The sequence below is a fragment of the Rhinichthys klamathensis genome, unplaced genomic scaffold (genome assembly GCF_029890125.1).
Source record: "Rhinichthys klamathensis goyatoka isolate OS25496 unplaced genomic scaffold, OSU_Roscu_1.1 h1tg000606l_1, whole genome shotgun sequence".
NCBI classification, from domain to species: Eukaryota; Metazoa; Chordata; class Actinopteri; order Cypriniformes; family Leuciscidae; genus Rhinichthys; species Rhinichthys klamathensis.
The window spans coordinates 378,871-402,883 of record NW_026607061.1 but is presented as its reverse complement, the minus strand read 5'-3'; the positions used below and the strand labels follow the sequence as shown (position 1 = coordinate 402,883).

The 24,013-nt window shown below is 45.2% G+C and overlaps 1 protein-coding gene across 2 annotated transcripts; it reads right to left on the bottom strand.

The window, feature by feature from the left end:
* Positions 1-987: 987 nt before the first annotated feature.
* Positions 988-8,128, bottom strand: ckmt2a (creatine kinase, mitochondrial 2a (sarcomeric)). 2 transcript variants are annotated; one of them, XM_056240714.1, is made up of 10 exons: positions 8,027-8,128; positions 6,535-6,718; positions 3,481-3,679; positions 3,050-3,145; positions 2,739-2,960; positions 2,505-2,590; positions 1,803-1,926; positions 1,521-1,655; positions 1,310-1,435; positions 988-1,230 (listed from the first exon to the last, which is right to left on the bottom strand). In XM_056240714.1, exons 2-10 carry the CDS (start codon positions 6,675-6,677, stop codon positions 1,114-1,116), a joined length of 1,248 nt encoding a protein of 415 aa, XP_056096689.1. In that variant the 5' UTR covers positions 6,678-6,718; positions 8,027-8,128; the 3' UTR covers positions 988-1,113. The 2 variants fall into 2 exon arrangements, with proteins under 2 accessions (XP_056096689.1, XP_056096688.1); XM_056240713.1 differs by lacking the exon at positions 2,505-2,590 and adding an exon at positions 2,271-2,356.
* Between the last annotated feature and the right edge of the window lie 15,885 nt (positions 8,129-24,013).

Sequence of the window (24,013 nt, the reverse complement as noted above, 5' to 3'; positions counted from 1 at the left end):
AAAATGGATCTTTCAGCACTTTACTAATGATGAAAGACTATGTTTGTGCAAACACTGTTTACACACATATAGAGAGGAATAAAGATGATTTTTTTTAATTGCATCAATGCCTCAGATGAATAAATACACTTCGAGGAGGTGACGTTGTATTAAGTCAGACCCCAGACTTATTAAGAAATCTTCAAGAAAAGAGTCTTGGTTTGATCAGTGTAGCGCATGTGCCTGGACACTGGGGGCCTCATTTATTTAATGTTTAAGATTTAATCTTAAAGTGTGCATACGCTAAAATCCGGTCATATTTTCATATTTATAAAAACGGTCTTTGACGTGAAAAAGTGCTTAGTACCATGTCAGGGTCTAAGCAGACGTAAGCACTTTTCCTTGTGGCAAAGAGTCTGGAGTACTGCAGGTATTTAGAAATCCAAACAATTCTTGCCGCTCGCCATTCTCAAGTAAAGGATTAGGATGTTGACTGGTGCTCTTTTACATGTTAATGATATTAATTAGGCTGCATTTACAAGTCGGAGATCTGAAACCATTCAGCTGCACTCAATTTCAAGATCATTTGCGATTTATAGATTTCACATCTGGAAGAGAGTCTTACACATCTCTAAATCACACGTACGCGCATTTGAGAAATGATTGTAAGATCAAATGTAGGACGGTTTCTACCCAACAATTTATAAATGAGGCCCTGGGTTCCTAGAATCTTAGCTCAGTGTTGTTATGATATACCCATGTCTGTGATGGCAGAGCAACTGTGTTCACTTTGTTAGTAACATCCTGCTGCTAAATACTTCAGAGTAAAAAGCTTCTGGCAGCAATATAAGATGAGTCAGTCTACACTGCAAAGCAAGCAACACGACAAGAAGCTATATGCCGCTATCAAGTAAATCGTCTTTGTTGATTGTAATAGCAGAGTTCTAGCAATTGCTTGCTGTGTGCACATGATGTTAGTGGTTGAGATAAGAGATTAAAAAGAATTCATAGTTTTAGGATTCATTTTATTGAGTTTTCTATACATATAAGACCTTCAAGTTCTGGGATTGGTGGAAGGAGTGTCCATGTTTCTCTTTGCTGTACTGGATCCAACCTTCATCAGGAGATTGTTGCTCACTTCTTAAAATGTTGGATGGGGGCGGGGATCTTGATATCCTGGCCCTTCTCCAGCTTCTTCTCGCACTCGACAAGGTAGTTGACGCCATCGATGACCATCTGCACCAGTTCCACCTGGTCAAGAAAAGTAGAGTTACACCAGAATCTTATGCATGTAAATATCTATGTTAACCCACTGGCTTGAATGACCTACCTCGGATTTGCCTAGGCGGTCAAGGTTTGAGATGTCGAAAGTGTCACCAACCGCAGCTGTGTCCACACCTCCAGTGCCACGCTTCTGAAGCCGCAAGTTATCCAGGATCTTGCCAAAACGAGGGTCCTACAGGCAATTGTTTATTAGACAGGTTTCCGTAATTCAATACTCCTTCTTTCTTCTATAAGATAAAGCTAGTAATTACTGTTACCTTGCTGAGCTTTGGCAAGCGGACATGTACTCCAGCCCTGAGGCCAGTACCCAGGTTGGATGGGCAAGTCAGTATGTAACCAAGATGTTCATTCCACATGAACTCCCAGCCTCGCTCCTTAATCAAATGTTCCACCTGTTCAACAGAGAAGCAGCCAACAGATGTAAGACATTAACCTTACAGGACAATTTTACAGATGAGACTATCAAATAGACAGCTCTAGATTTGTTCTTGAGCAGGTAGCTTGGTTAATGAAAAAGTATGAAGGTGGTGTGATTTTACCTGTTTGAGTCCTCTGCAGAACCTCTCAAACACCCTTTTCATGTTGCCACCCTTCTCCATCGAGATGACACGGGTGTGGTCCTCCTCATTGATCCATATTAAGAAGGTCTTCTCATTGTTATGCCTTGCAAATGATTGGATGTTTAAGAGACAAGAATGAGCTTGCTCAAAACCAAAATGTCATGTAGGAACCATGTATTGCACATGGATGATTTTTACTGTACTGTCTGTCAGTCATGCCAGTAAGTCATTCATGCTTTATGAAGTCAAGAGCATTTTGCAATAGTGTTCCACATGCATTTAATCTTACATTGAATTTAAGCTTTGGTTTATCTGAAGACAGTTCTTTACTTACAAGCAAAATTGAGAATTTTATATATAAATCTCATGTGACTTATCTTGTTAGCTGATCAAGTCATGCTACACAAATGGTGATCAAGTCATGCTTAGAACTTCGTAAAGCCATACCAGATGCCTCTTGCATCTGGCCAGTCACGGGCCATAAAGGCACAAGTCAACAAGGGGGACACAGGTTTGTCAAACAGGAAGTGGTCCTACAGAAGGATGAAAGGTAGACAAAGGTAGGTGGAACTGGAGAAGTAGAGCAGAATAAGGGAAAAATGCAACCTATAAAAAAACTTGGAAGAGTGGGGACTGTTGGGCTGTGCTACCATGGCTTCTTCTCTCTCACTCTAGCCTTACCAGATCCCACGAGCATCTGGCCAATCCCTGGCCATCCCAGATGCAGTGAGCAAAGGAGACACTGGCTTGTCAAAGAGAAAATGCTCCTAAGCCATGCCAGCATGAAAGGAAGAGTTCAGCATCATGATGTGTGGAAGCAACTCCATTAAACCCAATCACATTATCAACCAAACCTAGAACCCAGTCAGAACCAAAATATCCCATGACAGAAAGAACTTTATAGAAGCAACTCACATCAATAAGTCTCTGCTGCTCAGCATCACTCATTTCAGTCAGGCTGTAGTAACGCCCAGAGAGGTCTCCTTTTAAGCCAGCCAAGGCCTGGACAGTCACTCTTTCAACTTCACGTCGCTCAGAGCGGCTGCAGGCAGGGGGAAGGCTGAGGCCACGGATGCTGCGACCTGTGCGCACACGGGAGGACAGGACGTAGTGTTCGTCAAATACGCCTGAATGGATCTGCAAGATAAACAACCAGGAAGAAAATAGAATCAAATTGAACTCTGAGAAACTCATTTTACATGATGAGATAAAAAAAGGATTTGCACCTTGGAGGCATCCAGGTCAGTGGGATGCTTCATTGTCTTTGGGTCATAGCCATTGTGTCTATCCTTGATTACAGGATCAAAGATTTCAGCAAACACCTGCAACAGAGAAGTCAAGGGCGTTGTCTCTCCTAATTAGTTTGCAAGACATTAAAACAGGAGAGGCAAAATCAGATCTTGTAGAAAAGACCAGTTTATACAATAATACATTTGACTTGGCCATGCTTGTTTATGTTTAGTAGTGGTTTGGTGCTGGTCTAGGTAGCAGACCAACATAGTCATAACATTCACCAGCAAAACTTAAGAAGCCTGCATCCCAAATACAATGCATGCTGTTGACCAGCTGGTCTTTTCAGCAAGGGTTGAACTAAACTTTCTTGAGAAGAGAAGTTGGATATTTTATGCATTTAGGTGTTTTGAATGTATTGCTGTACCTCATAGCTCTCCTCGTCGCCAGCAACCATACCGACTGTCTTGATGAAGGGATGACCGGGGTTGTCCACACCTGTCTGAATGCACTGGTCAAGAGTCCAGTTGTTTGGGGTAATCTTGTCCCTCAGCTTGGCATAGATGGCAGGGGTCAGTGCACTGGACATACAGTTGTTGTGTTTGCGAAGGTCAGGGAAGTCGGCACTGTTGAGGAACACAATGTCACATCTTGAGTCATGTGCTGTCTTTGACCCTGTGGAAAAAGTGACTGAGAGGGAAATTATGTCCAAGTTTATGGCAGCCATTAGCCTGGGTCAAGGGCGTAGATTTGGTTTGAACATTGGGGGGGTTGAAGTTTGGGTATGGCTCCTGATATTGTGATCATGGTATAAATAATGGGGGGGTTGTAATGCATACATTTAAATATTGGGGGGGGTTATATCCCCCCCATCCCCCCACAAATTACGCCCCTGGCCTGGGTGCTAGCCGAACTTAGCCCCGCGCACAACATTTGAGGATGGGAACAACAACATTTCGGTCTGGACTTGATCCGGTGTGAAGCAAGTATGCCCGAACCAAAGCTGTTCGGACCAATCAAATTGTCAGGGCGGCTTTATACGATGATGGACAGATGATCAACCGTAATGTAATCATCCACGTCACCAAAGAGCGCTTGGGTTGAATTCGTTTACATCAAAGAATGGCTGCCGCTGGAGAACTGAGATGTGTAGATTCAGCCATCGCGTCTGTTATAGAAGATGTAGACAGCGCATTCATTTTAAAAGAGGAACAGAGAACCGCGATCAAGGCATTTGTCGATCCATTTGAGTGCAGAGGCATTTTCTTTCCTGGATCGGTTGAAACACGCCCCATAATCACAGCCCAATGGAGCAGCATCAGACTCACACTCTGACTAGAATCTGAGTATGAAGACGTCAGGCTAGGCAGCCATGGCATTCTTGTAGAAATTAGAGTTTGTTGTGAAGCAATCTTGTTAATTATATTGTATATAATTTGCGGGCATCAGGGAGTCGCTATTAATATGTGGGGTATTGAATCACTTTTGAATGCACTCTAGCTTTTTACTTTCACTTTCGAGATACTCGATCACAAGTACTCTGTGAATAGGGAGTGGCAGTAATTACCACACATTTTACAAGATTAGATATTTGTCAGTGGCGCTCAGGATCTGCAAATCATTTGCCGTCGTCCTATCAGTCATCTCTCCTTACTCTCTTCATGTGCAGACTGATCTCATGAAATGGCGTATGTATGACACGCCAATTCGTATTTCCATTTTTGGCGTGCTATCAACACGCATGATCGCTTTTCAGCGTGTTTATCAACGCCGTTGACTTAACGTTACATTACTGTATATATAAATATATGACCTACCCCAACCCCATCCCTAAACCTACCCGTCACTGGGGTTAATACCATTTATGAGTGTCCCCCTACCATCCTAGGAAAAAAATATATTGCTCCACAGATGTAAATATACATTTTGCTTCGTTTCGCTCGGACATTTAATGGCGTACACATACACGCGGAATCACTCGGACGTTTAATGGCGTAGACATACACGCAAAAGATGACGGTTCGTTTCGGCGTGGACATACACGCGGATAGCTCAAAACGCCACTTGACTTGAAAGTGGCGTGTATGTTTACGCAAAGTCATGATGTCATGTTGTCATGTGGTAAGTGAAATCTGCTGTACTGTAACAGGCTACCTCAGCAAGCCTAACCATGTCTCTTTAGGGGCTCCGTAGAATGCGTTATTCAATTTCCGTGCCTTTCCGAATACGTATTTAGGCTTCAGGCACACCCCTAGTCATTGGCCCTGGCTCAAACGGCACACTTGGTGATAATTCAGTCATATCACGAGACTACACTAGTGCAGACTTTATAGTGGGATTACTACCCGAAAGTATATCCAGGATTATGTCAGTGTGGACTTAGAGGATCACAAAGTCTGGGAGTGGCATTTGGGGCAGATGGACTTCTTGTGAACTGGGCCTAAATCCAAAATCTACTGCCCTTATACGTCATTGTTATGTTTGAAGAGGATGACATAAAAGATGTCAGTGGACTGGGAAATTTTTTAAAACGAACGGTTCATTCAACGGTTCGGTTCAAACCGGAAAACAGAACACAACGAGCGCAGCACTGAAAAGGAGCGGGACTACATAAGGCCTATAGGACTGTGACAAGAGACGGACTAATCAGAAACAGTTAATGTAGTTTCTCAGTTGAAGGTTAAAGGGATACTCCACCCAAAAATGAAAATTCTGTCATCATTTACTCACCGTCAAGTTGTTGCAACCCTGTATGATTTTCTTTCTTCTGCTGAACACAAAGGAAGATATTTTGAAGAACGATTGGAACTTTGGCACCATTGACTTCCATAGTAAATTTTTTTCTACTATGGAAGTCAATGGTGCCAAACAACTGTTTGGTTCCAATCATTCTTCAAAATATCTTCCTTTGTGTTCAACAGAAGAAAGAAACTCATACAGGTTTGCAACAACTTGAGGCTGAGTAAATGATGACAGAATTTTCATTTTTGGGTGGAGTATCCCTTTAAGGTATGAATCAGGTTGTTGGATCAAACTAAAAGACCAACTCGCTTCACAATAGGTTCCTTCAAGACACTTCCGTCTTGGTCTGCTGATCTGATTTGATCTTTGGCATCTATTAGCATGGAGGAGTGTGATGTGTGGAAAAGGACATAAGCTACTTAAGTCTCATGTTCCCACCCATTTACCTTTCACTTAGTTAACGTCTGGCACTTCATTACACAGTACATCATGACCTCTACGCCTGATCATATTTTTTTCCATCACAGAACAGGTGCAAGTTAACTCTTGCTTCAGAGTGCATTTGATGAATGTTAAAAACATATTAGCTTCTCACACATTTTATTCAGACATGATTAGCAATGTGTTAAGTGACAAATAAAGCAAGCAAGAGTCTAGATATTTATTATACAATGACTTACTATATTCCATGCAGTATTATCAATGGGATATAATTGAATTCACCACTCCTAGTGCTTACCTGGGAGGGTATAGTTTCCTCCTCTGATCTGCCGAGATGGCAGCACTGTCACTCAATAGATAACCGGTTGCCACCGCACCGGCTCCAATGCTCGCCATGAGCAAGCCACGGCTCGACATCATCTTGGCGAACGAGCTTGCCATCTTCACACCGTTTCTTGTCAAAAAGTTCAGACGGGTCAGCACTGGAAGAACAGAGTGGCAAGGTTTTCAGAATGATCATAGCAATGAATACTTCATTTCAGTCTATAGCCATCATCAAACAAATGTTGTGTTTGTTAACAGATGGTGCCCTAAGGTGAAAAGTGTCACCTGATTTAAAATGGCAGCTTACTTGTTTGTGACTGGTGGTTACCTTATTAAGAGACTGATTTATTAATACTTCCTGAACATGCTTACATCTATTTAGGATAGGTGGTTGCATTGGTTACATGTTAAATCTTAAAGACTCGTCCATTACTAAAACTTTTATAATGTTCCCAATAATTTTCTTAAATACAGGGCATAGTTTAGTAGTCAAGCCAAATATGATTGTCATATTTTGTAAAAGAGAACCAAGCCACACTAAAGACAATCCCTCAAATATTAAGAGCATTGGTCAATCTATATAGCCTAGGTTTATCTATCTAAGGGAGATTCTTAAACTTTAACAGTTGGTGACATACTTGACAAATCCAACCCCGTTGACACTACTGGGAAAGTGAAAGTGTTATTAATAGACTAGCACACTACATGAAGTGTTTGGAACGAAGCCCCAACTGGCATCGGTCTATCCGGAGGCCTCGTGCTCAGCCGTGACATTCTGAACCGGTCACACAAGCATACACAAGACCCGATCTGGCAGCCTGAACTCAGATCTACATAAAACAGCAAAACCAAGAACACTCTGTGATACTTCTGAACAGGTGGTCCATCAGCACTCCACCATGCTTTAAAGTCGATCTCTTGGCGGAGTTGTGGGGGATTATTAGGCTTTTAACTCAAGGATTAGTCTATAATGTTTGGAGAACACCATTAAATAATAATCTAGCTGTTAGGGTTTGATAGCTATAGCTGGGTTATGGAATAATCTAGTTGTCTGATAAACCTGGCATTGTACTTTACATATATTGTTGGCTCTTTGGTGAATTGCTTTTGTAAGTCGCTTTGGAAAAAAGCATCTGCTAAATGCATAAATGTAAGATGCTAGAACAACTGTATGATGTCCTTAAAGATGGCTCAGGGATTCCACTAAATGCTTCTTGTTGAAAAAGTAACCTGTGCCGTATGGGTATCTCTCTCTAAAATGAATCAAAACATTGATTAAATATACACTGCAGTACACTTTGTAAATATCCAAGCAAAAAAACTAAATCAATGAAAACTATTTCTTACCAGTCAATAGAATTCCTTACCAGTCAAGAATTCCTTATTCTCAAACTTAGCTTTAGTTCTCTCAGGATAAAGATTCGAGTGATTTTTTTTTATGATTGAGTAGTAGAAGAGATTTTTACCTGTAGAGTCTCCTCTGTTACAGTAGGCTGTGTCAGAAAGCACACAGTCTGTGGGTGAAGCTGGCGCTCCTCCCAGGATATGGGATTAGACGCCGACCTGATGGCCAATCCTCTTCCACGTAATTGCCAGGTCATAACCCATGTCTGGCGTCCGGCTTGTCCTTGAGACCTGGCGCCATGGTCCAGCATTTTGCACTGTACGCAACCTCTTAAATAGAACCACTATCAGCTCTTTAAGTCTTAGTCTTACCTGGAAAAAGCACTGTCATTGGACTTCTACAATACTTTTTTGAAATCACTATCACAACTTGTTGATGCACAAGACAGACAGAATTATAGATAGACAGACAGATATATCGAATTGATCTTTTGAATGCATTATAGAAAACAAGCATACAGAAGATAAGACAAAAAAGGTTTATTTCATAATTTACAGTTACATCATGGATAGGTGTACATTTATGTTGGTACTTGAAAAAAGACATGTATGTGAATTCATATATGAAAAGAGGTAAAGACACTCCTTCAGGAAGTGTGCATGAGTCAAAAACATTGTTTAAATAACAACAACAACGCAGGCAGTTTAAAGTTCTCAATAATGACTGTTTTCCAGGTAGAAGTTGAAATAAACGTATATATAACCAATTAAATAGACAGGGCACTGTACATATTCTGCTGAAGCTATTTTTAATTAGCTTGTTCGTGGGTGTTTGATTAGGTTTGAGCAAAACTCTGCAGGAAAGTGGACCTCGAGGGCCAGAGTTAAGAACCCCAGCGGTAGGGGGCGCTATTAGGCATCTTCTGAAATAGCATCCAAAAACAAGCAAAGAAGAAGCAGAAACAAGAGATGTTTCACACATAGATATCAAGGGGGTAATCCATCGACCGGAAGTTGAAGCCGGCCGGGTGCCGCCATCTTGTAGCAGAACTTCACTTGCGTTAGCATTTCCATTGACTCCCATTCATTTTGGCGTCACTTTAACAGCGAATAACTTTACATTTGAGGCCTTTAAATACTCCATTTGTCCATTATTTATTTCTAAAGAAACACGACAATGTATAAAGGGCTCCATTACCTTCTATGTTACATTATGGCCCCGTAGAAACTGATTTAGTAAAAATAGGCTAATTGTTATGTTCTGTAAGACTTTTGCATTTAGTTTGCTACTTTCTCCCCCTAGTGGTCATCTTGGAGTAATTCATTGTCTTCATATATAATTCTTACATTGCTTTCATTGGTTGATTTTATCACATGATGCAGTCTGATCAGGAAACATTAGTTAAATTCCATGCGGTCAGCTCCAGTCACCTTATCCTGTTCCCACTCTGTTTGTGCCTTGAGAAAGCATCGCTTGTAAGTTGTATTTGAATTTATAGTTAATTACATTGATACACAAGTGTCATGTAAGATGTTCTGTGATGTTACTTGAATATTTATTTGTTAACATGTGAAACTGCTATTGTATAGCCTTTCAGCTAAGAGTTAGCCAATAGTTTGTTAGTTTAGCTGCACACATACTATATTTACAAGTTATTTACAGCTATAAGCATACCAGCTGAATGTAATATAAATGTTACAACTTTGTAGCTTGAAGGTATATTATTTTATGTCTGTTAATGTATGATGTGTTTGAATAGCACTCAGTGATTGGTGCTATCTTTCTGTATCATTTCAGTTTTACAAAAATTCCTTCATGAGAATTACGACAACAGTAAAGAGCCTTGAACTTTACTCCAGCCTCTGACTTTCTCTTGAAGCCTGTTAGCTATCTGTCGATTTGTGTACAGTCACACACACTGAGGACAGAATAGTAAAAAAGCGTCTTCACGGCGGGCAAAACAGCAACGAGAAGATTAGGTACTGAGCCAGTACACCCTCTCAAGCATACTAAGGCCTCTTTATTCATCCCTTCTAATACATCTTGGAGGATTGTTAACCATAATGTCGCATACCAGTGAAGCTGGATTGGAAAAAGTGTCCATCACTGACGGTGGTGTTAAAGATCAGGAGACAGCACATGAAGCAAGATCACAACGTTCCACCTCAACAGGCACATCTAAAGTATCCTCAGCTAGCAGGGCCGCTACTAGGGCCCGTGCTAAAGTGGAAGCTGCACGTGCACGTGCCACCTTTGTTCAGAGAGAAGCTGAATTGAAGATAAAAGAGGCGCATCTAACAGCTGATTTGAAGGTCAAGGAGGCACATATAGCCGCTGAGTTATCAGCTTTGGAGCATGAGAGGGAGATTGCAGTAGCCTCGGCTGAAGCTGAAGTTCTTGAGGCAGCAGCAGAGATCGAAGGTACACAGGGCAGTAGGAGTCTCCACGGCTCAGTTCAAGTCGCCATTCAGCGCACCCGTGAATACGTCGAACACCACTCTCAGCTACGTCTCAGTGATGAGAAGCCCCCAGTACTTGAACCATACACACCATCACTGTTGCCGCCCATCAAACCCGATGTCCAATCAGACAGAAAGGAGCGTCTACCTGGTCCCAGCAGTGCTTCTCATTTCGTACCCAGGAATGAGGGTGCAATTCAGGCTGCAGCACGACAGCCAGAGAGAGCGACATCAGTGGTTCGTCAACTCCCCACAAGGGACAACAGCCATAAAATGCAGCAGCCTGAAAGGCCAATACCAGCAATTCATCACCACTCCCTTGATCACCTCCTCTCTACTCATCCTCACTCTTGCTCTGTCAGTAAAGCCTCATTACAGCCACATATTGGGTATGCAGACGACAGGGCAGGTATGAGTGATATTGCGAGGTACTTGGTACGTCGAGAGCTGGTGAATTCTGGCCTGATCAAATTTAATGATCGTCCAGAAAATTACTGGGCATGGAAGTCTTCATTCTGCAACGCTATTGGAGGACTGAACTTAAGTGCTGGCGAGGAGCTTGACCTCTTATCAAAATGGTTAGGAAATCAGTCTTCGGAGCACGTCATACGGATTCGTTCTGTGCATGTTGCCAGCCCTGATATAGGTCTAAGAATGGCTTGGGACCGCCTAGAGGAGTGCTATGGCTCCCCCGAGGTTATTGAAAGAGCTCTCTTTGAGAGGATAGAGAACTTTCCTAAAATCAGTCATAAAGACCCCGTAAAGCTCAGGGAGCTGGGAGACCTTCTAAGGGAGCTAGTGTCTGCAAAATCTGAGGGTTACCTGCCAGGGCTCTCATACTTGGACACCGCCAGGGGTGTCAACCCTATCGTTGAGAAGTTGCCAATTGGTCTGCAAGAGAGGTGGTTAGCTCAAGGCTCACAATACAAGGAGCAACACAACGTATGTTTTCCTCCATTTGCATACTTCACAGACTTCATATGCAATGAAGCACGCAGAAGAAACGACCCAAGCTTCACTCTCTCAACAGCCCCTATAACCCCATTGAATAGTTCCCACAGGTTTACTACAGGTCCATCAAAGCTTGAACGAGTGGAAAAGAGACCAGCATATGGCAAAAGCTATGTTTCTGCTCACAAGACTGAAATCGCATCGCTTCAAATAGCGTCTCAGGCGGACAGTTCAAGCAGTAGGCGAGGTGAAATAGACAAACAATGCCCTATCCACAAGAAACCTCATCCTCTGGAAAAGTGTAGAGGTTTTCGAAGCAAGTCATTAGAAGAGCGCAAGGCTTTTCTGAAAGAAAATGGTATCTGTTTCAGATGTTGCTCTTCTACCATTCACCTGGCAAAGAACTGTGAGGCAGCTTTGAAGTGCACAGAATGTGAGAGCGACAGACATATTGCAGCACTGCACCCTGGACCCCCACCATGGGAAAGGAGAGGTCCCTCCTCAGAGCATGGCGGGGAGGGTGAAAGAGAAACACTTCAGCAGGCAGTCACCTCTAGGTGCACAGAGGTTTGTGATGACAGTAGGAAACCTAGATCCTGTTCCAAGATTTGCCTAGTGAAGGTTTATCCTAAAGCACGCCCTGACAAAGCTGTGAAAATGTATGTCATTCTGGATGACCAGAGCAACAGGTCCTTGGCCAGGTCTGAATTCTTTGACCTCTTTCAAATTGAAGGGTTAAACTCACCATATACTCTGCGCACATGTTCAGGAGTCACTGAAGTGTTTGGGAGAAGAGCCACAGGGTTCATGGTGGAGTCACTGGATGAAACAACAAGCGTGATGCTCCCCACACTCATTGAATGCAATCACATGCCAAATGACCGCTCGGAGATTCCAACTCCAGCAGCCGCACAGTATCACACACACCTGAAGTCCATAGCTCACAAGATACCACACCTAGATCTAGAGGCCCAGATACTCCTCCTTCTGGGACGCGACATCCTCCAGGTTCACAAAGTCAGAGAACAACGCAATGGGCCACCCACAGCACCCTACGCTCAAAGACTAGATCTTGGCTGGGTTGTTATAGGTGACGTCTGCTTGGGCTCAGCCCACAAGACAGAGTCTGTGACTTCTTTTCGGACTAGCGTGCTTGAAAATGGCCGTCCATCTCTCCTTACTCCATGTCCCAATCAAATTCAAGTCAAGGAGAAGTTTGGCAACGAAGGACTACACTGCACATCTCTTCACAGCTTTACACACCACACCCCAGTCCTCCATGACTGCAGCCTCGGCAGCACAATCTTTGAGAGAACCAAGGATGATGACAAAGTGGGTCTCTCCATCGAAGATGAGCTTTTCCTGGAGCTTATGGATAAAGAAATGTTTATGGATGAGTCCAACAGTTGGGTGGCACCTCTTCCATTTCGATCACCACGGCGACAGCTGCCAAACAATCGAGAGCAAGCTCTTAATCGTCTTGCCTCTTTGTGCCGCACACTTGAAAGAAAGCCTGAGATGAAAACTCACTTTGTGAACTTCATGCAAAAGATCTTCGATCATGACCAGGCAGAGCTAGCTCCACCGCTGCAAGAGGGAGAGGAACGATGGTACTTACCTATCTTCGGTGTGTACCACCCTCAGAAGCCGAATCAGATTAGAGTCGTGTTTGATTCCAGTGCTCAGCATCATGGAATTTCTATCAACGATGTGTTACTTAAAGGCCCAGATCTGAACAACAGCTTACTTGGAGTCTTACTACGCTTCCGAAGAGAGTCAGTAGCAGTGGTAGCAGACATTGAGCAGATGTTTTATAGTTTTACTGTCAGAGAAGATCACCGAGACTTCCTTCGGTTCCTCTGGTTCAGGGACAACGATCCTGGCAAGGAGATTGTTGAGTACAGGATGAAGGTCCATGTGTTCGGCAACAGCCCGTCGCCAGCAGTAGCTATCTATGGTCTTCGTCGAGCAGCACAACAGGGAGCAAGTGAGTATGGCTCAGAGGCCCAACACTTTGTGGAGCGCGATTTCTACGTTGATGACGGCCTCAAGTCTCTACCATCAGCTGCTGAAGCCATAGATCTGCTGAAAAAGGCAAAGGAGATGCTTGCTGGCTCAAACTTACGCCTCCACAAGATAGCGTCGAACCACTCTGACGTCTTGGATGCCTTTCCACCAGAAGACCACGCAAAGGGTTTACAGAACCTGGACTTCAATGACAATTCAGCCCTCATTCAACGCAGCTTAGGGCTCAGCTGGGATCTTAAACATGACGTCTTCACCTTCAGAGTAGCGTCTACCGAGAAGCCTTTTACCCGTAGAGGCGTTCTAGCCACCGTGAACAGTCTGTTTGACCCTCTCGGATTTGTGGCGCCAATCATTATACAAGGGAAGTTCCTGTTACGAGAGCTCACTAGCATTGAAGCCCTCGACTGGGATAAGCCTCTTTCACCTGAGAAGGAAACTGAATGGAGAATTTGGAAAGACTCCTTGCAAGACCTGAGCGAGCTCAAGATTCCAAGAGCTTACACACCTACCACTCTTATCACCACTCAAAAGAAAGAGCTCCACATCTTCTCAGATGCCTCGGTGAAGGCCATCGCCGCTGTAGCTTACCTCAAGGTGATCAACAATGATGGAGAGTGTCACGTGGGATTTGTCTTGGGAAAGGCAAAACTGGTGCCTTCATCTGCCCACACTATCCCAAGGTTGGAACTGGGAGCAGCTGTGTTAGCAGTAGAAATGGCAGAGTTGATAGAGAGTGAGTTGGACATCAGTGTAGACACATTGCGGTTTTACACAGACAGCAAGGTCGTCTTGGGGTACATATACAACCAGACCAGGCGGTTTTATGTGTACGTTTCCAACAGAGTCCAGCGAATCAGGAAGTCCACCAAACCTGAGCAGTGGAACTACGTCTGCACCACACAGAATCCGGCAGATCATGCTACACGTTCTGTACCTGCGGCAGAATTAGCTAGCACAACCTGGCTCACAGGGCCTCCGTTTTTGTCCCTCCCTGAAGGAGTAGCTATTTCAGGAGAGGAGCCATATGGACTCATTGATCCGGACGCAGACGTTGAAGTGCGTTCTCATGCCACCATTCTCTCTACTCCATCATCTAGTCTGGGATCTCATCGCTTTGAACGGTTCTCATCTTGGAAGTCTCTGGTGCGTGCCATAGCATTTCTGACACACATCATTCAGTCGCAAAGAAGTGCAGTAAAAACCAAGGATGACACCTGTAGTGGCTGGCATCAATGCAAAAAACCTCACACGGCAGAAGAGCTGTCCAAGGCAGGAACTCTTATTGTCAGGTGTGTGCAAAGAGAAACTTACAGCAAAGAGTTTGCCTGCTTGGTTGCTGGGAAAGACATCTCAAAAGATAGTTCATTGAGAAAGCTGAACCCCTATGTGGACGAAGAGGGTCTCCTGAGAATAGGAGGCAGGCTCAACCATGCGGTACTCGACACTAAAGAAAAGTTCCCTCTTATCATTCCAGGCCGTAGCCACGTTGCAACATTGCTCGTGCGTCATTATCATGAACAGGTTAAGCATCAAGGTCGTGTTCTTACAGAAGGCTCTGTCCGCACAGCTGGATTCTGGATCATTGGAGCTAAGAAATGTATCAGCAGTATCCTTCACAAATGTGTTACATGTAACAAGCTTCGTGGGAAAAGCGCTGAACAGAAGATGGCAGATCTACCCTCAGATCGTCTGAGTACAGAGCCACCCTTCACCTACGTGGGACTTGACGTTTTCGGCCCATGGGCTGTCACCACAAGACGAACCCGCGGTGGACAGGCAAACAGCAAAAGGTGGGCTGTACTTTTCACCTGCATGAGCACACGAGCCGTGCACATAGAGCTGATAGAGGCGATGGACACGTCAAGCTTCATCAATGCTTTGCGCCGATTCTTTGCTCTGCGGGGACCTGCTAAGCAAATCCGTTCAGACTGTGGAACCAACTTTACAGGTGCCTGCAAGGAGCTGCATATACTCCTTACTGATCCCAAAGAGCCCAATGTGAGGAGGTACTTGGGTGAAGAGGGTTGCTCTTGGGTATTTAACCCCCCGCATTCCTCCCACATGGGAGGATCTTGGGAGCGAATGATTGGTTTCGCCAGACGGATACTCAACTCCATGCTTATGCAAACCAATCCTTCATGCCTCACTCATGAGGTGTTGTCTACTTTAATGGCAGAGATCACGGCAATTATTAATGCTAGGCCACTCGCGCCTATTTCTTCAGACCCGGAGTCACCCTTTCTCCTTACCCCTGCTACACTTCTGACTCAGAAGATGTCTACTTACCCTCCTCCTCCGGGAACCTTTGACAGCACAGACCTTCACCGCCAGCAATGGAGACGGGTGCAGCATCTGGCCAACACGTTTTGGAGCAGATGGAGACGTGAGTACCTTCCTACGCTGCAAAGCCGAAGCAAGTGGCAGGACGTACGGCCTAACATTGAGAAAGGTGACCTGGTTCTGCTTAAAGATAACCAGGCGAAGCGGAATGAATGGCCCATAGCTCTGGTTACAAAGACATTCCCTGATGAAGATGGGAAGGTCAGGAAGATCGAACTCAAAGTCACAAGATCTGGCTCAGCGAGGACCTTCTTGAGACCTGTTTCTGAGACGATCCTTCTCAAGAGTGCTGAGGAAACAAACTGATTTAGTTCCCCTTTTTATTTAGACACAAGGTTATTCAAATAGTGGTATTTAATTAATACCAGGCAGGGAGTGTTATGTTCTGTAAGACTTTTGCATTTAGTTTGCTACTTTCTCCCCCTAGTGGTCATCTTGGAGTAATTCATTGTCTTCATATATAATTCTTACATTGCTTTCATTGGTTGATTTTATCACATGATGCAGTCTGATCAGGAAACATTAGTTAAATTCCATGCGGTCAGCTCCAGTCACCTTATCCTGTTCCCACTCTGTTTGTGCCTTGAGAAAGCATCGCTTGTAAGTTGTATTTGAATTTATAGTTAATTACATTGATACACAAGTGTCATGTAAGATGTTCTGTGATGTTACTTGAATATTTATTTGTTAACATGTGAAACTGCTATTGTATAGCCTTTCAGCTAAGAGTTAGCCAATAGTTTGTTAGTTTAGCTGCACACATACTATATTTACAAGTTATTTACAGCTATAAGCATACCAGCTGAATGTAATATAAATGTTACAACTTTGTAGCTTGAAGGTATATTATTTTATGTCTGTTAATGTATGATGTGTTTGAATAGCACTCAGTGATTGGTGCTATCTTTCTGTATCATTTCAGTTTTACAAAAATTCCTTCATGAGAATTACGACAACAGTAAAGAGCCTTGAACTTTACTCCAGCCTCTGACTTTCTCTTGAAGCCTGTTAGCTATCTGTCGATTTGTGTACAGTCACACACACTGAGGACAGAATACTAATGATTGCATCATAACCACTCGACTCTCTGTCGCGCTGTACAGAAATTACCGTACAGACAGGAGGAGAAGCTTGCAGGCAATCGGGGGGACGTCCCGTCAAGGGAGAAGCCCATAGATAATGAGTCCATAAAAGCAACGGAATACTTACTCCTGCTCACTCACGCCAAAGAACTCTTTGCTCAAGTTCCCCGTCTCTGCAAGATTAACGTTGGCAATTTTCACGCACAGCTACTAGAAGATTTACGTCTGTCAGACAGGTTGCTCACGTCATCAAGCTTAGTTTGAGTCGGTTTGAGTCTGCGCGTCAGGAACAGTGCTCAAAACAGTGCTCAAAAATCGCTAAAAATGGGCTTCAACTGTCTCAACTGAGTTCTCTTTCAAACATTCGCTCGGTATCTCACTATGGGAACGCCTCTGAGCGTGACAGATCTGGAAGTACCAATCACACCACGTCTGTCAGTTGACAGACCAATCACGACAGTGATGCGGGAGTCCCACCTCCCTCATATAAACCGCTGCCAGTGGTCCCTACTTCATTCTTCGATCTCTTCCCCGTGAAGATCAAAATTGGAAGCTTTCCTTCAGTTGGACCTATCTTCAAAATAGTTGTTAAACTTTTCTAATACGAGCCGTCAAGGTACGTCACCGAACGCAGCTATTTTTCGTTAGCAGGTCTTTTACCACTGTAACGGTGATTTTTTATTTGATTCTGGTATACCACGAGAATTAACGTGTTACGGCGAATTCTCTTGGATATTCCTTTCTTCTGAGTTACACGTTGTGGTGAGCTTGGATACGGTTATTATTATTATGGCAACTACAAGTTCTGCAAGCGGCGGACCAAAAGCAGAAACTTCACGTCCGTGTGCGTGCGGTTCGATGATTTCAGGCAAGGATCTTCATCCTTTGTGCATCGCATGCCTGGGGGTTAGACACGCTCAGGCAGCCCTCGCTAACCCCGAGGGCTGTCCTCACTGTTCTCTCTTCCCGTCGAGGGTGCTAGAGAGAAGAGTGCGAGTCGCGGCCACTAACAAGGGAGATCCCTGCTTTTCTCCGCCACCCGCGGAGGAGGCTAAACAGCCCCCTGCGTCATGCAGCTGGGGCGAATTTATGGACGAGGTCTCCACCCAACTACCTCCCCTTTTTGGATCCTTTACGGATGTAAGAGAGGAGGACGATGAGGACGACGAGGCCATCGATCGTCTGTTGGAGGACGATGGTGAGGAGGATGACGACGATGCGATCCTCCCGCCGAATCCCTCCCGGCCAGGCAGCGCGTTAAGCGAAGGTTCACCCTCCCCGGCTCAGGGGGAGCTCGACCTACTGGAAATGTGCCAGAGGGCGGCGGCAAAACTCTCCATAGACTGGCCGTCGCAGCAGACGGGCCAGGGGACGGAGAGAGATCTCTATGACGGCAAGAGACTGCCGGCACGTGCCCTACCAGCTAAACAGCTCATTCCAGCGGTCCCCGCGTGCGTTTCAGAAATGAAACGTTTCTGGGATAAGCCCTTTTCACACAGGGTTCCTGTAAAGGGATTTTCTAGGCTGGATGTGGATAAAATGGAGGAATTAGGGATGTCAAATTCCCCTCCTGTCGAGCTGTCAGTGGCACATCATCTCCACCCTAACCGCAGGACAGCCTTTTCCTCGGCTTCAGCTTCACTGCCAGGACGCACTGAGCGTCTAACAGCCTCAGTGTTTCAGAAGATTTATCGCTCTTCTGCACTGGCAGTGAGGGCTCTTAATGCCACCTCTCTCCTCACTGCTTATCAAGCAGAGCTTATGGAAGAGATGGGGAGGCAAATGGATGCTGGGACACCAAACCCAGCCCTCTGGGAGGAGATTTGCGTTATTGCAGATCTAAACCTGAGAACTTCCAGAGGTGCGGTCCAGAGCTGTGGCCGCAGCATGGGCCTAGCAGTGGTCGGCGAGCGAGCTCTCTGGCTGGGGCTGTCAGGGCTGTCAGACAGAGAGAAGACTGACTTCTTGGATGCTCCGGTTGAGCCCAAAGCTCTTTTCGGGGCATCGGTCACTGCTATGCGACAAAGGTGTTATTAAAAGAAACAAGAGGGTGAGGCTTTCCAAACCTGCCTCCCTCGCAGATCCACCGTTAAGGTTTCTCAACCACCACGGTCCAGGTTTGATGCCCCCCAGCAGAGAGGCCGGTCAGACTTCAGAGGCCCTAGACCTTCTCAGCCTCACCAGACTGAGCCACAGTCTAAGCCAGCTCAGCCGAGGGGAAGACCTTCCTTTGCAGCGGCTGCAGCCAGACACCGACCAGCAAACCCTCAGGGAGGGAAGAAACGGCGAGCAACCTAATATTATATCAGGTTCAGAAAGAAGGGATGAGCAACAGCACTCAGGGAGTATCTGTTGTTATCCTCCCTCAAAGAGAGCGGTCATTTTCTCCCCCTCCCGCCAAGAGAAGGCGTCGGACACGGGAATTGTTCAAAGAAAAAAGTTACCCAATGACCGGTTCAGTTGTGAAGTTTGCACCAGTTCCCCCAGTGCCTCACAGAGAAGTTTCCCTCCCTCCACCCACGGGGTTAAAACAGAGGGCAGAGGGCTGTTTTCTGAAAGATATGTGTGCTGTGAAAATAATAAACACGTTCCCTGTGCATCCAGGCAGTGGGCCGAGGGGACAGCAATGTTTGAAAATAAAAACACACACAAAAACAAAAAATTCCATATCAGAGCTGCAGTCCCCAGCTCCACCGCTAGATGGCGCCGCCGCGTCACTAGTGGATGAGAGCTGCTGCGGCCCGCTCTCTGCTCACGCAGAGAGCTGGCGCGCATGCGCAGTACACCCCTGGGTTTTATCCACAAAACCGGGGTTATCGTCTGCAATTTGCTGTAAAACCTCCACTTTTCAGGAGTCAGCTCAGATTGTGGAGGAAGAAATAACCTCTTTATTGAACAAAAGAGCTATTCGAGTTGTGCCGCCGGAGGACAGCCATCAACGTTTTTACTCCCGGTACTTTGTCATTCCCAAGAGAGGGGGGGGGGTCTCCGTCCTATTCTGGATTTACGGAACCTCAACAAACACCTCAGAAAATACAGGTTCAAAATGTTGACCTTAAATACGTTATCTCAAATTATTCGTCCCAAGGACTGGCTTACGTCAGTCGATCTGAAAGATGCATATTTTCACATAAGCATCTACCCGGCACACAGAAAATTCCTCAGGTTTGCCTATCAAGACACAGCCTACGAGTTTTTGACAGTCCCGTTCGGTTTGTGTTTGGCTCCCAGAGTTTTCAGCAAATGTGTGGAAGCAGCGCTCACACCGCTGAGAATAATGGGTCTAAGAGTGTCAGCATATTTGGACGATCTGCTGCTGTGCGCGCCGTCATGGCAACAGGCAGAGAGAGACACACAAATGCTTGTGTCTCATTTGGAGAGCTTAGGTTTCAAGATAAACGAAACAAAAAGCTGCTTGGTGCCTACACAAAAGCTAATTTACCTGGGTCTCAGACTGAACTCGAACCTTTATCAAGCTTTTCTGTCCGAAGAGCGCATCAGGTCAATTCGCGGCGGTCTATCCCTTTTTCAGAAAGGAAACAGAGTTCCATTCAGACTGTGTTTACGTCTTCTAGGGCTGATGGCCTCGACAGTTTCTGTCATTCCACTGGGACTGTTGCGAATGAGGGAGTTTCAGAACTGGAAGGCGGCGCAGGGTTTGTGTCCAAAACGCCATCTCAACCGCAAGGTGATAGTGACGTCACTCTGCATGCGCGCTCTCCGTCAGTGGAGAGATCGCTCATTTCTCGAGTCAGGGACTCCGCTGGGAGCAGTTTCTCTGAGAAAGGTGGTTACAACGGATGCGTCGCTCACAGGTTGGGGTGCAGTGTGCGAGGGCAGGATAGCGAAGGGGAAATGGCCCGTCTCGCTACAAAACGCACACATAAACTTCCTGGAATTGTTAACAGTTTTTCTGGCACTGAACCATTTTGTGCGGTTCTTAAGGAACCACAACATTTTGATCAGGTCAGACAACACAACGGCGGTGGCATACATAAATCGCCAGGGAGGCACACGTTCCCATCTGCTTCACAGTCTGGCACAGAAAATTATCGTGTGGAGCGTGAAGCATTTTCATTCACTACGGGCAACCCATGTCCCGGGAATAATGAATGTGGGGGCGGATCTCCTGTCCAGAGGAAATCCTCTGTATGGAGAATGGACTCTCCACCCTCAGGTAGTGAGCCAGTTGTGGGAGAGGTTCGGCCAGGCTGCCGTAGATCTCTTCGCCTCGCACGAAAACACTCAGTGTCCTCTATTCTTCGCTCTGGCGAGAGACGGTGCGCCTATGGGTGTGGATGCTCTAGCGCACCCGTGGCCAAACGCACTACTGTACGCGTTTCCTCCACTAAGTCTGATATTTCCAACTTTAAGAAGGGTAAGAGAGTACGGTCACTCAGTCATAATGATTGCCCCGAACTGGCCAGGGAAGTTGTGGTTGACGGAGATAATTCAACTCCTTTGCGACCAGCCTTGGCCTCTCCCGTTGCGCAGGGACCTTCTCTCACAAGCGCGCGGGGAGATCTTTCACCCAGCCCCAGACAAAGTGGCTCTTTGGGCCTGGCCCGTGAGAGGTTAAACTTGAGAGTGACGGGTTTGCCTCCGGGTGTGATTGAAACAATTCAGAATGCACGAGCGGCTTCGACGCGCTCTGCATATGATCGGAAATGGACTGTGTTTGAACGATGGTGCGCACAAAAACACATTGTTCCTTTTCTCTGTTCTGTGGCGGATGTGTTATGTTTTCTGCAGGAACTTTTGGATAAGGGCAGAGCCTTTTCAACTGTTAAAGTCCCTGTAAAGTCAAAATTAAGTATGTGTTTTGAGTTTGTCACACCACAGAAAAATTAGTTATTAGACACCCAGCCAAATTTGAATGATAAAAAAAGCCAGCAAGTACATAAAATAAGCTATCAAAATCTTGAAGAAATTAGCAGTATTCTCTGCTCTCAAACGCTGGAGGCGTGTCCACTGGCTGCGCTGAAACCACGCCCACTCGCGGGAAAGCTGCCGTCGACTCGCCACACTCAACTCTACAGCCGGAATAGATGCTCGCACGGTGGGCACGCACTGCCGATGACACCAGTTGTCGGCGCGACGGGAGGATGAAGGCCAGGCGGGAGTCGGTTCGGCCCCATTCACCAGTAACAGCGGATTATCAGTGAATCCCAGACAGTTATCTCCGACGAAAGTTTATAAAACTATCCCGTGTAAAATGATCACTTACAGAGGCGGGTGTTGGCGGTGATCCTCAGCTCTCCATCAAGGTGGCTCTTCACAAAATTAATCCACTTCTTCTTGATATAATCGTTTTTCGGAAATTTAAATAAGGACACCGATCTGTTTTGTACGTGATCCGGTGATCGCATCCAGGTAGTAGGCCTACGCATTTCCGTGACGAAGGCATAGCTAGCTAGCAATCTGTAGGCTGTGTTACTAATAATAGTGCTGACAGTAACTCGCGATTGAGAGGCAAACTGATGTGAATGTGCTCTATAATATTGTTAGGAGCGGCCAGCCTAAGCGGCTACAGTGCGTCATCAAGTAGGGGCGTGTCCAGGAGCTCAAGGGCTCCAGTGCGTCATCGAGCCCTGTTTTAGCCCCGCCCAGAAAATCCGGAAAATAGCAATGGTGAAAAACTGTTTAACGGTCTAACTCCACAAATCAGTACTTCACAGTTCACAGTCTTTGTAATATGTTTTAGCAATACATTTCTAACATTTATAATGTGTTTAGATTTTTTTTTTGAAATTGCCTTTACAGGGACTTTAAGGTTTATCTTGCCGCAATTTCTGCGTGTCATGTGGGGGTTGACAGAAACACTATAGGTCAACACCCGCTTGTATGCAGGTTTATGAGAGGTGCACGACGTTTGAACAGGGTTTCAAAGCCATTGATTCCGCCGTGGGATCTGTCTGTGGTCCTTAACGCACTATCTCAGTCCCCTTTTGAGCCAATAGAGAGTGTTGAATTAAAGCTCCTTTCGCTAAAGGCTGCTTTATTATTGGCTCTTTCGACCGCAAAGCGGGTTAGTGAACTTCACGCGCTATCGGTTCATAACTCTTGTATGCAGTTCGCTATGGATTACTCGAGAGTAACTCTCAAAACGAATCCAGCGTTTGTGCCTAAAGTTAGCGAGTCAGCTCTCGCCTGTAAACAGGTGGATTTACTGGCTTTCCATCCGCAGCCTTTTTCCTCGTCAGAGGATGCGCGGCTTCATTGCTTGTGCCCTGTCCGTGCGTTGCGTCATTATGTGGACAGAACGAAAGCACTAAGGAAGAGTAATCAGTTATTTGTTTCATGGGCTGATTCTCATAAAGGGAAACCTATTTCGCGTCAGCGCCTGTCCCACTGGGTAGTGGAAGCTATTATATTGGGTTATAATGGCATGGGTCTCTGTCCTCCGGAAGGGCTGAAGGCTCATTCTACCAGAGGTTTGGCTACCTCATGGGCACTGTTTAAGGGCGTTTCAGTTCAGGACATATGTGCAGCAGCAAGCTGGGCTTCGCCTCACACTTTTGTCCGATTTTATAGAATGGATGTCACTGAGCCATCACTGGCTCATTCCGTCTTAAGTGTGTAAAAAAAAAAAAAAAAAAAAAAAAATAAAAAAAAATAACACACACACACACACTCATTGTGGAGTGTTTATGTCGCATACATCACTGAGTTGGTTGACATGCCTGCTTCAGGGAAGCATATCTGCAATACGGGAGTTGTCTATATCCCATAGTGAGATACCGAGCGAATGTTTGAAAGAGAACTTTAGGTTACTTACTGAAGGGTTGGTCAAAATCCCTTGCCTCTTCAAATACATATATAATCATATATCATTTTGAATGGTTATATACTTCCTTTATAAAAATCAATAATCAAATATATTCATTATCACATAATAATTTTTATATTCTTGTGCTTGTGAAATTATATTTTCTTAAATGCATGGATGCAAGTAGCCAGTTTCTTTTAGGTGCATTCCAATCTTACTTTGAGATTGCACGTAGTACACGCAGGATACGAAGGCCACGTAACCCACAAGGCCGTTTGTCTCTTTCTCTGGGATCAGTAGAAAGGTTTATAGAGGGTCCTAAAGGCAGCGTGGGCACATATGATTCTTTGCTGGACATTTGGTCAAGCTATATTGAGCGTTACTATCAAACTTTAATTGTTGTATTAAAATGTATTCTTTCCAGTATATTTCCTTCCTTGGGAGTAAATGCCAGTGATCTGTTTTTCTCCCAAATGAGT